Raw genomic sequence first — 17,430 nt, 5'->3', positions numbered from 1 at the left:
CTTGATTTTGCACCAGGGCTGCATTTTGAACTGATGCTCGAGGGCTAAGGATAGGTATTTTATTATCTGTAGGTGTTATTTTTTACCCTCTGCATCCCAACAGCAGACTCGAGGGTTTTCATCTGGCTGTGTGGGTTTTGGATGTTTTCTTCAGGTTCTTTAAGTGTTCCCTGTGTATGAAAGGTATTTACCACCACAGCCTTCCCCTGCACGCTTTCTGAGATCTCAGAGCTGTGTAAATTCAGAGGATTAAGGCTGAGTTTGAGCTGGGCTGAGCAAACAGGCAGTGATAACTCCAGCCAGTGGATGGCTGTGGGATGTGAGCTTGTGCCAGGCTCCTCCAGGGCTGATCATTATTTCCTGATCAAACAGAAAACGTGGAGCCCATTGTGCAGAAGTGTCTTGCTGTGGCATTTTAGGGGTAAGAACAGTCTCATTCCAGAGCTGAGGGCTGTGCACCCACATCATTCCCAGCTCTGCTATCAAACTGGGCAGTGTGGACCTTGAGTGTCTTTGGAGACTGCAGCTGTGCCTTGCTGACAGAAGAAAAATGGTGTTCCAAGTGATTAAGGGTTCCTGCCAGATCTGCTGCAAGCACAGGTGCAATTGCATAACTAGCTTGGGCTGATAGTGATGGAAAAAGAATCACAAAGGTTTTTATAGTGGACTCCCAAAATCTGTTGCAGAGCCAGCTTGGGTTGCCAGCCTTTGCCAGGGTCATTGTGAGTGACTCTTCACAGCTGCTGGTCCAGGCAGAGCTGGAGGAGGCACCACAACCCCATCTTCAGATGAAGTGTTCCTTGGTGTCTGTACATCCAAATAAACAAATAGGGAGATAGAATCTCATGGAGGAACTGCCAGGAAAGAGGCTCTGAAGAAAGGCCTAATTCTTCCTTATCTGTAGCCGTGCAGCCAATTAGAACCATCTGCACTCCGTCTGCAGCCCAGACAGACAAGGGGCTGCAGATAGAGAGGCTGTAGCCTGCCCTGGAAGGTGTCAGGGAAATTCTGAAGTGAGGACAGGTAGGAGACAGTCCTGGAAGCAACGAGTTAGTAAGGAACAAAACAGTTTTCTGTATTCTGGAGCAAGATTTAGCAGTCTTGTTTCTGGAACTGAGAAGAGAGAATGGACCCACCAGCCTTCCCTGAAGAAGGGGATTTACTGCACCTGTGACAGCAAAGGTGGTCACATCTGCAGACTCCTGGGCTGGCCAGAAACCACAAGGCTGATATGAAGACCTGTTGACTGTGTGGTTTGACTTCAGATGCTGTCACTGTGTGAATCTGCAGGTTCTACCTGATGTGCAGAGGGTGAAAATATCTGCTGCTCTGGGCTTGCCTTGGGGGAAGGCTCCAGTGGGGCAGTTTGTCAGGAGGCCAGTCTTACCTGCAGGCTGGGATTTCTGGATTGAAAGTCCAGTCAATGCACCAGTCAAGGTGCATCAATAAATGTCCCCTCTTGTGATGTACTGTATATTCTGGATGTGCTTAAAGTTTCCAGCAATTGCCTGTGCACAAGCACAGATGCACATCCAAAAATAGTAAGCTCTTGTGCTAAGTGAGGTCCCCAACTTGGAGGTCATAAACTTTAGTAAAAGAGCAATCACTGGGAGGCTCTTTTAGTAGAGGAAATAGAAAGGAAACAAAGGAGGCAAGAACAGAAACCCCATTAGCCCCCTCCTGCTCTGTGCCTGAGGCTGCAGAGGTCTGCATTTAGCAGCAGAGAACAGCCTGCTGTCACCCTCTGTCAGCAAGGACATGCCGAGTTCAGTGTCCTGCCTTCCCAGGAAAAACTCCTGTGGGCTGTGTCCTCTGCTGAAGCAGGGAGAAAAGGGACTCTGGAGTAGGTTTTCTTGTCGCACAAACGTGGCTTTGTCGCTGTGGCTGCCCCAGGTCTCCCTGCACTGTCCCCCCACTGGAGTCAGGAGCAGCCTTGGGGCTTAATTCATGGCTGTTTGGAAAGTGCTTGAGATTCTTGGATGGCACTACAAGTGAATGAATTATTTCCTTGGCTTTGATCCAACTATAACTGTATTTCATGAATTAATTTTGCTAGTAGCTCAGCGATGAGACAAGCCTTAAATCTCCAGACAAAATAGGGATGAAAAGCTGCATTTCGAAGTAGGGAATTTTTGCAGGATTCAGTAAGGAGAAAAACAGAGATTTGCAGACCAGTTTTGTGCTGAAAGGAATCATCTGAAAACCTGCAGTGAATGTGCTGTGGGTACCAAGGGAAGACTTTCCCTAAAGCATTAACAGAGGCCCAACCACCCTGTGAAGCCAGATAGAGTTTAAACCAAAATGGTAATTTATTGGCTTTGAAGGCATCCTTAGAAGTGAATATTGCCCCTCAAGCCGGGAGTGCGTGATTTGCTGGTGCTCTCAGGTGGTGGCATTCCCCTGCCCCAAGCTCCTTTCTCCCCCATCAGGGGTCCATGTCACCTCATGCAGCATCTTCCTTGCACCTGCTGTCACATCACTGGCTTTGTGGAGAAGTGCATGTTTGTGGTGATTCCTGTTTCTAATGTTCTGCTGAATATCAGTTAGCAGATACCATTTCCACGTGACAAGTTTTTGATTAGTTACTGAAGATTAGCAATTTGATTTTTATCTCAGTAGCTTCCCAGTAAACAGCACAATATGACCTTCTTCAATTGGCATCTTGAACTGCTGCTTTAAAATGTTATCTTTAAACTAAAAACCAAAGTGAGAAGTTCACACTGATTTATATTCCTTTATCATTCATGGATAATAATGCCAGACAGGTATTTTCCTTGCTCTTTCCCTAGTAATGGACTTGGCAAGCTGAGCTGTGTTCTGTGCCTCCAAGACAATCCTAGTTATTTTAATTTTGGTGGAAGAGTTGTATCTTTGGGGGTTTTCAACTTGATATATCTGTGTATGCCCTAAGAGCAGCCTCCAGCCCCACAGGAGAATGTGCGAGGTGCACAGAGGTTGGTGCTGGCTGATTCTCTGGGAGCCTGGGCTGGAATTGAAACAGCTGTATTTTATTGCCTTGGTTCCAATTTCGGTGTGTCTGTGACCCTAAAGTGCCAGTGCATCATCTCACTTCCCAGGGAAGGGTAACTCTAAACAAGTGAGTGATTTGGAGTGGAATCAGCATGTTGCACACTGAGGCAGTCAATTCACTAATTAAAGGAGAGGGGGAGGAAGTAATCTGGAGCAATCAGCAGGGCATTTCATTCCAGTTCCTAATTTTCTTTTTTTGTTGGGCTTCAGTTTTTGAGAGACTAGAGAGCTAATGATTTTCATGAGCTCTTTGCAGTACTGAAGGTGTGTGCATTGATGTGAGCAGTTGTATTGTGATCTCCATTCATGTAAGATACAAATACCTGTCATGTAACTGCTTGAGTCAAAAGCGAGGCATTTAGAAAAATATCTGGGGCTGAGTTTTGGCATAATAAGCAGTGCTTTTAGGGTATCTCCTAATCTGTTTACCTCACATTAAAAAATAATTGGAATAGATATCCTGCAAAATATTCCCATAATAATTCAGTTTTTATCCTTGAGTTAATAAAAGACATAAGGGACAAATGTATCTAGCTGTAGTGACCCAATGTCACAGTGATTTGTTATATTATTTCTTCAACTCCTTTTCCACACGGTGGGCATAGAGAGAGAGTTTGGTACACCGTCACTGGGAGTTCAGCTTCCAGTCCTCAGAGATGCCAGGGATAGCAGAGCAATTCCCTTCTCTGATCTCACTTGCAGTGTTAATCATTATGACACGACATACCTGCTTTTAAACTGTGCTTAGATTGTGTGCTACAGCCTGGTTCAGGGCCGACACTTAACACTTAGAAGTGTTCAACCTCTGTTGTGTGTTTGGATCCCATTGATCTCTCTGGCTCAGGGAATTTGTGGTAGGGCTTTAGAAGTGCCTCTCTCCATATGAATGCTGCTGTGAATCAGAGACTGTCAGCCCCAAGGGGGGTCTGATACTTCTCAGATCAGAAACAAAACAAAACCCACCTCTGTTTCAGTTGAACAGTTGAAGGCTTCCCTTCAGGATGCTGATTTGTTCATGTGCTGTTGACGTATGGTTTCTGAGTTAATCTGAAGTGAGCTCATTTTCATACCCAGTTTCAGCATCACTGAAATTAATCAAACACATAACCTGGAGAATATTCATCCTAATGTAATCTAAAATTACTGCTTGTGTTGTGCATGCCTAATTATTCATCTTAAGTCATCTCTGGAAGATACATACTGTCTTGTTTGTGGTTTTTTTTCAATATTTATACAGCTTAATGCTTAAAGGTAGCTGCAAAGAACATAAAGAACTTACCATTCTCTTTCTTAATCTCCTTTACAGAAGGACATGTCACTAAAGCCTCAGGAGCGGAAGGAGAAATGGGAGAGGCATCCAGGCAAGAAACCTAGAGAATCTGAGAACTGTGTATCTGCTGAGCCAAGTGAGAATGGCCACAACAACGATGCGGGGAGCTCTGAGAGAGAGGCAGACAGAGGCAAGGAGCGGATGAAGAAGAAACTCCCCTTGAAGCTATCCAAACAGGTAGGGAAATACTCCTCACCTGAAGAGACTCCCTTGGCCTTGGGCACTGTGAAATGTTGGCCTTGTTGGTAGGTGAGGCTGTCCATGTAATTGGCTTCTCTGGTTACCTGTGCTGGTGAAAACAATGAAGATTTGTGGCCAAGTGCATAAATCCTGTGTTGAGGGCAGGTTCCATAAGCTGACGTGGAAGCCAGGTGCGCTAGAAATGCAGGCAGGAGCAGATCTCCCTGGTGCCTGCAGCTTTGAGGCAGTGCAGTGGTTCATACAGTAGATTTGTGGCCCTGATGGCCTTGAACACAAGCAGGAATCATCCATCAGATCATAACCTCTTTGGAGGATTTGTGCTGGGCAGTGTGCACCTGGAGGCTGCAGGCTTCTATGTCCATCTCATGGCTGGAGTTCGACTTACCCCAAAACAGAGTGTTGAGGAGGAGAGACTGTTTGAGTATTTTAGAAGTGGAAAGTCATTTTGCAGGAAGCTCTGCTCTGGCCAGTCTTTCCTGGGTATTCCTGTGCATTATTAGTTTTCCTTCTAAAATGTGGTAGAGCATTAGTGAGGGAAGAGTCGTGATGCTGGAGGGAATTATTCCAGAGACTCCATCTGAGCCACAGCGTGTGCAGAGGGGCAGGTGACAAAGAAAAGGCACTGAGGCTGGCAGGTTCTTTATCACTTAACTGCTGCTCAGCAGGGAGATTTGTTAGTGACTTAGTGTGCATTCATGGCTGGCAATCCCCGTGGCACAGCAGCATCTCTCCGTGGACACTTTCCCAGTTGTCCTTAACAGGGTGCCAAGTGGCAGCCAGTGGGAACACCAGTGTACTTGACCTTCCAGCGTTTGTTCCGAGCTAGGAAAGATGAAAAAGTGGGTTTTATTCTCCATTTCTCCAGCAGAAAAAGAGCTGTTTAACTCAAGCCACCTTCTGTTCTGTGAAACTAATCCTGTGTGTGTGCCAGACAGCCCAAGACTGAATTGTCCAGTTACTGGAAATGTTTTTTCAGACTTGCAATTCTTTAACATTTAAAAATATGGTGAAGGTTATGTCATGAAACCCTCCCCCATAACTTCTCCACCACACACTCTTTTGTGTCAGCATACTGGTTTAGAAGGGCTCATCACATTTTAAGTTAGAAATTCTCATGGTCTGGTGAAAGTTGTTTCTTCAGTTCTATTACACTGCAGGAAATGCAGTGCATGGCAGGGATTTGCATAGTTGTGGATGTGTGAGACAGTGGGGAGGTTCCCCCTTCCTGCAGGAGGAAAAGGTTGTTAACAGAGACATCTTCTACATGAAATTTAAAACTCTGTTTCACGTAGCTGTGTCCACTAGGGATTTCATGGCACTTCACAGAAGCCCCTGGGGTAAGAGATTTTGTTGCACTGGCAGACTCTGATTTCTCTCATACTCTGCTGCCTTTGTTTCCCAAATATTTCATTTATTGGTAATTCAGCTTTGAAAAATGAGGATGTTTTTACTTATTTCTTCTGAACAGCATTTGGCTGCCATAGTGGTTAAATAGGGGAGTTGCTGCCACATTCATAAAAACCTGAATTCAACTTCCATTGTTTAATTTTTTTTTAAACCTGTAAGGATAAGTAAAAACTCTAAAAAGAGTGAGGAGCTTGCACAAAGAGTATAAAAGAAAACCTGTGATGAGTGACTCATTAATGCATGGTGCCTCTTCAAATAAGTCACACTTAGAATTCCTCTCTTGTGGGAAAGGGAGATTTTTTTAATACCTGCTATTCTCCTAGCTGATTCTCCTAGTTGTGAAAACCAGACAAGTTTGGAAGGTTGTAAACTTGATGAAAGTAGCAGCAAAATCTAAGGTACATAAACTAGGCTGTTCTTAGTTCAAACTCATTATGCAAATGATATAGACAAATTCAATATTTTTTCTTTCTTTTTAGTAATCACAAAATTCACACCTAGAATTCTGGCATTTCCTGCCAAGCTGTCTGGACAAATTTGCTGTAATATTAAGTTTCCTGGAATTTAGGGAGTGAATTTTGCACCTCAGGGTTATTAAACATAGATTTATACCTATTTTGGATAGCTTACTGTAATTAATGCTAATTATATTGAGATGTTGCTTAGAAATTACCGTTCAATTTGAAGCTTCCCTTCTACTCTCATCCCTTCTCTTCACAATGCTACTGAATTGTCATCTTTTCTAGCAGCCTCCTCTAATAAATCAAATTGGGCATTATAATTATGGCGTTCTGCTAATCCTTGTAGAGAGGTGCAAAGTGGTAAGCTGATTTCAGTGCCAGGTTGTCTGCTTTGTTTAGAAAATTAGATTTATACCTCACTCCATTTGACAAAGCATCCAGATTGCTATTGCTCCTGAATATTTGGTTGTTCTGTACCTCGGGCTATGGGGAGGGGGCTGCAAGAACCAATCTGTTCTTTCCAGCCTATTACTCCCAACTGTGTATAAAAATCATTCAAACACATTTATCTCTTGCTGTAACTAAGCAGAGGGAGAAAAAGGCATTTCCAATGGTCCTTTTGTCCAAGATTTGTCAGAGTTTGGGGCTGCTGTCAACACATGTACACAGGGAAAGGTGCTGACTTGAAACTGCTGTTCTACAATGGGGATCAACAAAAGCTCTTGCAGTTACCAGGATCAGGTGTGTCAAGGAGTGAAAGTGTTCAGAGCTCTGGTGTTTTGGTGTAGGCTGCAGTAAATCCAGCCCCTCTGAGAGGCTGTAACTGCCTCCAACACAGGAGCATTCCTTGCAAGTCCAGTTCATTGCCTTTTCTAAAGGCCATGTCCAAAGCTAACCCAGTGGTTGGGGGGAAGGGGACTGTGCTGGTGGGGGAGAGCAGCCTGTCACCCCCTTAAAGGGATTTAAAGGGTTGGATGTATAATTTGATTAGATTAAGTAAGAGGTACATATATGATGAAACCCCTTAGTTCCAGTGCTCCCTTATGTCTCCTCTGTTGTTCTAGTTTTTGGAGAGTCACTCTTTGAACTTTGAGTCACTCTTTGATTAGTCTGAGCTGAGCTGTTCCTCTCTTTTCTGGTTTCATTTTTGGAGTTGCTTATTCCTCTGAATGTCTGAGCAGTGTGGACATAGAACAGTTGGTGTTGGTTTTTTTTTCCCCCCTTTTTTTCTCATCTTTAGGACACATTGCCTTTTCTGTACAATGACCATCTTCTGAAAAGAGTTGTGGCTAATAGGAAAGAGTTGCTATTATTTCCAGTTAGTTTAACCTCGAGCTCTCTGTTTAGTCAGCTTGGGAGCATCATGGTGTGTTGAATATATTTAGCTGTTAAATGTGGCTGTAATAACACAGTGTTCTGCAGATAGTCATTTGTCACGAAGATTAGTGTCTTACACCTCCTCCTTCCTTTTCTCACCCACTGTTTAAATCAGCCGAGATGAGGGAGAGCCTCGGAGGAGCTGAGGAGAGCAGGGTGGTGCAGCATGTATTCAGTGCTCATAAATAGCCTGCTGGCTTTGGAGCCTGGAGGAGAGGGCAGGGGAGTTAACAGGGTCGTGCTGCTCCGGAGGCGTGACATCTCTGAGACTTCAGCAGGAAGCTGGAGGGAGGGAAGGCACAGCTCATTCCCGAGCCTCATTCACTCCCCAGCCTTCCCCAAAATGCTGAGTGTTCTGGTGATTAATGTATCGTGTTGCCGTGGCTCTTGCTGGACTGGAACTGCTAAATTGCATTAACAAGTTTGATTACCTATTCATGTGGTTTTGCTGTGGTGCTCATCATCTCGTTATCCAACATTCATTAATGGCTGTAACACCCTCCCTGCCCCCCAGGAGGGCTGTGCTCTGGGTTGCTGCTGATCTGAGCTGAAGGTGATACACTAAGTCATTTTTTCCATCCAGGATGCACCTTGTTTCTTCTGATGTCTAGGTGAAAATTGATAGCTCCTTTCCGAAGCATTTACATACCCTTGGCCCCGTTTGTACCTGGTGGTGGTACTGAAAGGCTGTGGGGCCTTTCCCAAGACAGGTCTAGAAACTCATCTGGATAATTAAATACTGTGGAAAATTTCCTTTGGCATCATACTGCTGATGCTGGCAGTTGGGCAATAGGACCGTGTGGCTGCTTGAGTTTTACTTGTATTTTTCAGATAATGGTAAGTAGTGTTTATCATGGTTGGATTTGAAGGCACTGGTGGGCTGGAGGCAGTGTGTGCTCAGTGGTGCACGGTTCAGAGGCTGAAACGTCCCTTTCCTAGCTGAGCTTCAGCAGCCACCTAGGAGAGTGAGTCTGAAAAATAACCTTTGGAGTCTTTGTCTTTAGCCAGAGGACATGGATATGCCTGTTCTCCCATGGCTTAATAATGTAGCATTTGGAAGCTGAATTGTGTCTAAGAGGGTCTAGATATAACAGTAACTTACTCTGTTGTCTTCAGTATCTCAGCTACTAAAACCCAGTGAATTCTAGGCAGTCAGCTCACAGGGGAAAAAGAAAAGAAAAAGAAGAAAGGTTGCCTTTAATGTGGGTTTTGGTGATTGGTTTGGTTTGGTGTGTGCTGCTTTGGTGTTTGCATTTCACTGCTTTTGAACACTGAAATTATACAAACTAGTTTCTTTTTGTCTCTAATTGATGTTACTCCTTTTGTTAGCAGATATTGTTATTTAAACCTTCTTTGAAACTGAACAACAAAGCAGGAGGAAAAAAGTCCATTTGCTTTTAATCAGCAAAACGTTGCTTAAAAGCAGGATCCATTTCTACCTTTGTAAGTACAAGAATGTACAATTTGGACACGAAAGCTCTTGCACCGATTTTTTTATTTTTTTTTTTTTTTAAGCAGGGAGAGCTTAAAAAAAAGTGTTGGCTGGGAGAGCAGGGCTGATAAGGCAGTGCCATTACCTGTGTGCACCTCTGTCCCAGACTCTGGCCGGGCTGTCTGGACAGGAAAACCAGAGTTTGGCTTCCCCCAGTGCTCTGGCTCCATCCAGAGTGGACGTGGCTGGAGCGGAGGTCACCGGGCTCGGTGAGCTGTGGTGCCGGCTCCAGCAAAACCTTCCCAAACACCACCTCCCTCCTGAGCCTCTGAACAGCCTGGCTGGCTCCAAAGCTCCTGGCGAGGGTGTAGGGCAGGGTCCTGGCCCCGGGGATTTGGGAGGAGCCCTTGTTCCGGCTGAGCAGGGCTGCAGGCACAGCCGCAGATGGCCCTGCCCTGCTCTCGGAGCTAATCTGCAGCTGCAGAGGCTGCACAGCTGCCGGGGAATGCACTGGGGAGCAGCGGTGCAAAGCCCTGAAATGGGCAGCACGGCATCCAGGCATTAGGTTTGCTAATCCAAGGCCTGAAATCAGCCTCATTTCAATCAATAGCAATCTGTTTGCACTGTCAGGGACTAATTTAAAAATCTGCTTTAAGTCCTGGTTAGGCACTTGGTATTCTGTTTTTTGGATCAAAGTAGAGGGGAGCAGTGGGCATAGCACAGCAGTGGCAGGAGGAAGAAAAATCCTTTGTAAATAAAAAGTGGATTTTTATTTCCCAAATGAAACCCTGCTATTACAAAGAAGTGCTGTTGTTTTTGCTAAATTTATCCAAGAATTCATCAAGATTTGTGAAGTGGCTGCAGAGCCCGCTCTGCAGCAGAGGGAGAACTTTGCAGTGTGTGTAGTTTGTTTAAAATGCTGTACCAACAAGAGACCATTAAAGTCTGCATTATAGCTGTGGCACAGGTAACTTCATCATGGGATTGCAGCCACCTTTGGAGAGCTACAGCACAGCTTCCATAACAGATTTCTGTAACACACTGCTTCAGGAGTAGTGCAAAACAGTGCCATAAACCCCCTGGGAACTGTGACAGGAGGCGGCCTTTGCTTAAGCCAGAAAAAACATATTTCAAAACCCTCTGCAGTTCTGGTAAGGAAACAAATTGAAGAGATCATGCTCATTAGAATTGTGGGGTGTCCAGTTATTTTTAGACTAATGCTGAGGCATGAAACATAAGAATATGCTGGATTTTACTACACTGCAAATACTATTTTCTGAACAGTGATGTAAAGTGTGTTTTGGTTGCTGGAAGTGTGACATATAAGAGAATGTGGCTTTGTCTTTTTCACTGAATGGTGAAATGCTTGTCTGGACCAGTGGGTTCCCCTTTTGTAGCTGACCCTCCTTTGCCGGGATGGCTGCTCCATGTGCCCCACTTGTCTCAGCTTTCATAGAGCTCTCCTGATTCTTTCAGAGAGGCTCAGCTGCCTGGACTGGGCAGGGCAGGGCTGGCTCACCTGGCCAGAATTTTACTGCCATGGGCTTTTCTTGAGTGGGGATTTGTTCCTGGGTGTCAGAGCAGGCCTGGGGGTCCTTGGGGATGGGGATGCAGTGAGTGCCTTGCATGTTCACTCAGCTCCCTGCTGTGTGTTTAAGGATCAGACTGCTGCTGTTACACATGAACCATGCTGTGGTCACAGTTACACCCCAAGGCTTTGCCTGCAGCACTGGCTTCTGCTTTCTTTGTCCCTGCTTTTCCTCTACTCCAAAATTCCCATCTGTCCCCACTCACCTCTCCCACTTCCCAGCATCTGGGCAGCAGCAGGGTGGTCAGGCCTGCAGATGGCTGCTGGCACTTTTAGGATGTGTTGGAGTAGATTTTGGTGATGAAAGCACTGGATGCTACCAGTGCTGCCTGTGCTGGGCTGTGTGCAGTGACTGCAGGGTCTCCATCGGGGCTCCCCATAGCAGCAGAGGCAGGAGCTGCAGCCCCAGCGCAGCGTGGCTGAGCAGAGATCTGGAACTGGAGTTACACATTTTTAGGAATTTCCTACAGGGGACAGTCCAGGGGAAGCAGCTCCCATCAGGCAGGACCCGTCCCCAGCAAACAGGGACTTGCAAACCCGATGTTCCTGGTGGTTTCAAAGCTAAGGCAGGTCAGAAAATTCAAGTGGTAGAAAGATGGTTAAGCCACGCTGGTGCAGTGTTAGGAAGTGATGTTGCATGTGTGTGGAGAATCAAAAGCTTCATGTTTTAAAACTCTTGCTGGTCACCTTTAACTTGTCTGCCTGCATTGAGATGACTGATAAGGACTTCAGGTCACATTTGCTTAAATACAGCCTCAGAGAGGAGCAGAATAAAGGGAAACAAGGCGATCCTCTCTTCTCGGTGACAGTCTGTAAGTAGCTGTGAATGAATCTCATTACAGCAGCTTCTTTTGAAAGGGAGAAATAAAAAGGAAATTTCATTGCTAACAACTTATGTGGCATTAGATGCTATAAAAAAGGTTGTTGGTGGTCATTGGTTACATTGTTATAAAAGAAGAGCTAAATGGTCTGTAATTTAGAGAAGGGGATTTAATTACATGAAGTAATTTACAGGAAGCTATAACCACTTGTATCTTTTTCTCTGTTTAATATAATTGGTTGACACAATGCACTAAGTCCTCTCTTTTCCTTCTTCCTTCCTCTCACTTTGTTTTATTTGTGGGGTTTTTTTGGGGGAAGGTACGAAGATAAAGCATTTCTGTTGGATCTTGTGATTTTAGCAAGTTGAAAAATGGAGTAGTGTGGGCTATTTGAATAGATTCAGAGCCCTGGCTGGAGGTTTTTATTGTACATCTCTCCATAGCTGTGAGCCAGGACATGTTCCAGGTGTGCTGTGAGATGTGTAGAGACATTATTCCCAGGTTCAGTGTGGATGCTGCAGGAGGAGCTAGGACCCTGAAGGAGCCACAGTCTTTATGGATGTTGTTTTTCTGATTTGGAGAAGAAGCATCTAAAGGTTTACTTCATGTTGATATAAGCACTAGCTGCCCAATATTTTAGCTAAGTTTTCAGAACAGGCTGGGATCTGTTACCTAATTGTAGCCTCTGTTGCTCTGCTTGCACCACGTCTGCATGATATCTGGGATGATCACAGGTATTTTTATTGGTGTGAAATAAGCACAATTGATGCAGACAGCCAATATTCTTCTCCTAGCACACTTATCAGTGTGATGACTAAACCATCTGCGCCACACCAGTCTAAATCTGAGCTGATGTAAAACAAACAACATGACATCCCAATGTCACCCGTGGTTGAGGCAGGATAAATACCTTTTCCATGAGGTGCTGTTACTTTCCTCATGCAGAACTTGCCCTTGCTGACTGCTGGCCATGGATCTCAGCTTCTGCAGGAGGCTGCAGGGATACCCAGTGTGCCAGGATTGTTTTGGCAGCTGCCAGTCCTTGCCTGAAGTCATCAGTGGCAGTGGCCCAGCTGACTTGGCTTTCCTTGTGGAAGCCTCTCAAAGCTCTGCTGTGTTCCACCTCTCAGTCCTCTCCCTCCCAAGCTGCAGCCTCGGGCAGTGTTACCCACATCCCTCAGCCTCTTTCTGGGCGGATTCTTAAGGGAGAGAATTTTCATCCTTCTGCCTGATGGATGGTTTACACAAACTGTTGAGTGAGCACGTCTTTGAAGGCATCTCTTAGGTAAAATAAGCTCCTGCATTTTTCCTTCAAGCAAGGTTATTAGTAGCTATTCAGGTGAATGCCATTGCACAATTGGTTTGGCAGAATCAGTATTTTCCCTAATGTTTTGTCTTAAAGAAACATAAAAATTAACTAAAACCAGCAGGGGTTTGTGATAGGTTTAAAGCTCTTCCAAACTTACTGGTTGGGAGAGTCCTAAGATGTAGTTGGGTACGTATCTTTTAACTCAAGAGGTGAAATATGTTGTGTCTATATGTAGGTTTTTCCAGCTATTAGCACTCCAAGTTGATTCGAAAATTTTTCTGAAGTTGAGCCTTGAAATTTATTTATTTAAAAAAAATCCTAGCAAGAGTTCATGTGTTAAATTTAGGAATTATACTTGTAAACTCTTGTTATTGTTATATGCAAAAGTTGGTGCTTTTTTTCCTTGTAGCTTTCTTTCAATATTGCTTTTTTCTGCAGTTGGAATTGTTGAGATTACAAAGCAAAGTATTCCTTGAGTAGCTGCTGGATTCTGAATGTTGGTGTCTAAAGTTAATTGTGTAAATAAGTGCAGGTTTTTCAATTTAAAACCAAATCTTTTATCTTCACATTTTCTTCCCCATTCTACTTTCTTAAAGGGTTTCAGTTCAGCTCTGGGGAAAGGAGCACAGGCTCAACTCTTCCTTCATCTGCAGATCCATTGCCAGCTGAAGCTGAAGATTAGCAGTGGGTTTCACTTTGCTCTCTGACATTTCCTCTTACAGCTCTGCTTGACTCATTGAACTAAATAGTAAAAACAAGGAAAAAAACCCTTTCCAGGGGAAATCTTATCCACTGGAATAATGTTGCTGAAAGAATCCGGGGAGGAGGTAATGGATCAAGTAGGAGGTGTTGTCCAGGGCAGCCTGAATAACAGTGCCATGATGAACAGCCCTGTGATGCTGGAACATTGCAGCCTCCTGGAAAGTGGTACTGGATCTCATGAAGTTGTTTTTCTCTTGTTTCTCAAAACTTTCAAGTGGTCATCGGGCAATACTTTATAATTTGACATGACATTTATTGGCTGTAGTGTCAGAAATATCTCTTTGGAGTTAGAGCTTCAGTCCTTTTAGGATGGGTGCTGGAGGTAGCTCAGCTGGACATTGTGGAGTACATCTACAGCTTTAACATGAAAAAAAAAAAAAGAATGTTCCAGTTTCCAGTTACTTTTTAGCTCCTTTGGAGCAATTTCAGTGTATAAAGGTGTAAATGGGCACGACAAAAAGAGTCATATTGTGAGTGTTGCCTGAACTGAGGGCTTTGAACTTGTTCCACATTTGTACATATGCTCCTTTTCCTCCTGGTTCAGACTGCAAAAAGCGTCAATATAAAAATAAAGCAGTTATTCTTTCCTTACTGCATAGGAAATAACCATAGCAGCTGAACAAAGCTGAGGTCCTCAGAACCCAAACCCCCTAATGCAGAGCTGGATTTGGTATTTTCCCAGCACGTGTCCATGCCCTGTGTCAGAGGGGCTGGCAGTGTCACCTGCCATGTTCCTGGGCCACGGTGGTGTCGTGGCTGGGAGCCACTGGAGATTGCTTCCCCATTCTCGTCTCTCACTTTCCTTGCCACTGCCTCATTTTGTTCATAAAGCAGCTTGTAATTGAGTGTTTGACAAAGAAGTGTTTACAAGCAGTGTTTCTTGTGCATAACTGCCTAGCTGAGGGGAATAACAATTTGGGTCTGAATTTCAGCCCTCCTTTGTCACTGTCGTATCATCGTCAGTGGCAGTGCTGTCTCTGCTTAAAGAGAAAGATGGATTAAAATTGTTTCAGGGCATGGCACCCAAATGGAATTGTGTGGTCTTGGAAGAAGCTGCCAACTTTTCTTTGTGGCCCCTGCTCATCCTTTGTCAACATCCTGACTTTGAGTGCAAGGTGTGTGCTAATTAATTACCAGGTGACTTGGGGGTTTTTCTATGTGGAGTCTGCTGTTTTAGGGGGAATTCTGTTCTGGCCATATGAAATGTGAAAGTTGGAGTTCTGCCAGATTTTAAACCTTCTCTAGCCATTGTGGTGGGCGAGATGCTGTCCTAATCTGTGTGGGGTTATGGCTGGAGTTCAGTCTTCATGGGTTGAAACTGACGGTGCAGATGGGACTGGTGTAATCAAAATAAAAGCCACGTTTAGCTATCACACAGGAAGAAAGGGGCTCTAGGATTAAGCTTTTTAGTTCAGGCAGCATGTGGGTGTTTCAATTGTCCATGCTAAAACCCTTCTGCAAATTATGCCAAGCGGGCAGGGTGTGAAGGGAATAGAAGCAATGAAGTTATGCATGAGTAAGGAACAGCTCAGGCTTTATTTAGACCCATTATAGGCCATTAGCAAAGGGCTTTTTTTTCTTTAGAAGGGGGTGTCTTTTAAAGGGGCTGTTTGCAGGAATTAACATGTTTGTTCAGGAGTGATGGGAACAAGCAAAGGCAATCCCTAGAATACCCACAGATAACCAGAGGCACACGGAGTCCAGGCTCACTCCAGGATGGGGGCTGAATGGGATGGCTCCCCTTAATGCAGGTACCAGTCTGTGACTAAAACCCTCACACAGAGAGAAAAGAAAAAAAATCACAACATATGAAACAAAAGTCATGCAGTCAGGCATGAGTAAGAGTGGTACTCAGCATTGTGACCAACCAGATTAACTCCTTTCCTGCTGCTTGGTGCAAGCATGATGTGATTTCTGTAGCAAGTTTGCCAGGGTCAAATCTGCTTTTCTGGGTAGAGTTATTGCTTATTGGTTGATACTGGTGTGTTGAGCAAAACCAGACCTACAGTCAGAGCTGTACTGACCAAACTAGGAGAGGGTTAATGTGATGAGTGCCCTGCTCAGAGCATTTGTGAATTAGTGCTGTTGCTTGTCAGAGTTATCTGACTGTAGCAATGTACTGAACTGTTAAATTCCTGTACGAAGATCACCATTGCCACTCTCACATCCAGAGTGACTTTTATTTGTCCTCATGCAAAGTACTGCAGGTGTTTTGCTAAGACATCTTCCAAATCCCCATAGTCTTGTTCTGAATCATCCTGCTGCTTTGAGTAGCTCGGTAAATAAACAGTGTGGTTTTATATGCCTGTACAAAAGCTGGTCTCTTACAGCTGGGTATTTCCTCCCTGTTTACCTGACTTGTCAAGAGCAGAGGGAGAAGAAAAATGTCTTTGTGACAGCTTTTTTTTTTTTTTTTTTTTTTTTTTCCCCAGACAGTCTACCCACAGCAGCAGCACCAGGGACCTCTGGTAAATTGATCAAGGAACACATTTGACCTTAGGGCTGCTTGTTAGAGAACATTGTTATAGGCACGTTGTAATAGCAGATGTAATAAAGTCTGCATTGTCCCAGAGAAAAAAACAAAACAGCAGAATGTTTTGTGGTGGGTTTTTTGTTGGTGTTGGTGGGGGTTTTTTGTGTGTGTGTTATTTAGTACGAGCTGCATTGTCTGATAACCTTGGGTCACCTCAAATAGGCATAAGCCTAAGGCAGAGCCGAAAGCAGATATTTTGGTAGTTAGTAGAGGCTTCACTGACCCAAGAAACAGGGAAAGGATATTTTTCAGGAATTGGCTACCTTTATGGTGCTTTGTGTTTATCCAACTATCACGTAGCTTTGTAAAGGTGATTTCAAAAGCCCTTTTTTGCTGCAGCTTTTGAGTCCTAGCTGCTTGAATTGCATATTTTTCTTAACTTTTCTCCAGTTATACAATTACCACCGCTCTGGATCTCAGCATTTACTGACTTGCCAGTGTACTTTAAGATTAGGAGTTTATTTACAGTCCCGTGATAGCTGGTCATCACAAATGATTGTTTTTCTATGAGAGTGTTTCGGTGGCTTGAAACTTGGTGCTTGTGAAGTCTGAACACATCTGTTGTTCTTCCTATGAATTACAAAATACAGAAGAAGATAAACTTTGTTGGGAGTTTCTTCCCTGTGAGGGTGGGGAGGCCCTGGCTCAGACTGCCCAGAGGAGCTGTGGCTGCCCCATCCCTGGAAGTGTCCAAATCCAGGCTGGGTGGGGCTGAAATTGCCCCCATAAGGATTCAGTTAGCTGAGAACCTAAATCCCAGTGGCTTGTTGATGCAATGTGCCCCTAGTTCACTTCAGCATCTACACAAATCCCACATATCAAGTTTACTCTGATTTCTAATTCCATGTTCTGACACTAGAATAAACGTCTTTCTTCTAGTTGGATAGATCCAGGCACATAAAATGTACACGCTGTTTTAAGATGTTTGTTGTGCTCCATTAATGAGACCCAAAATAGGATTTCTGATCATTCCAGAGGCTTCCTTCCGTGGCATCACATGCTCGTTTTCCCAATTGTTATTATTTATTTATTTTGGCGGAATGTCTGTAACTTCCATAGGCAATGACAGGAATTTCTACTGCTTCAGCAGTGTTCATTTGCAGGGTGTAGAAAAGGAGAGGATTTTTGCAGCCCTCAGCAGCACGTGGCCCACACTGATCAGGTGTATCCTGCTGTTCA

General features: G+C 44.3%; 1 protein-coding gene across 20 annotated transcripts in view; it reads left to right on the top strand.

The window, feature by feature from the left end:
* Positions 1-17,430, top strand: part of FBRSL1 (fibrosin like 1) — a 500,045-nt gene that overhangs the window by 128,240 nt on the left and 354,375 nt on the right. For all 20 annotated transcript variants that reach the window (XM_041488543.1, XM_041488539.1, XM_041488537.1 and 17 more), the window contains exon 2: positions 4,337-4,537. In XM_041488543.1, the coding sequence (XP_041344477.1) occupies positions 4,343-4,537 (195 nt within the window). In that variant the 5' untranslated portion in view covers positions 4,337-4,342. The remainder of the gene's footprint in view (positions 1-4,336; positions 4,538-17,430) is intronic.

The sequence above is a fragment of the Pyrgilauda ruficollis genome, unplaced genomic scaffold (genome assembly GCF_017590135.1).
Source record: "Pyrgilauda ruficollis isolate IOZ18807 unplaced genomic scaffold, ASM1759013v1 scaffold9, whole genome shotgun sequence".
NCBI classification, from domain to species: Eukaryota; Metazoa; Chordata; class Aves; order Passeriformes; family Passeridae; genus Pyrgilauda; species Pyrgilauda ruficollis.
Note: the sequence above shows the minus strand (reverse complement) of the source record. Positions and strands in the feature narration are given on the sequence as shown.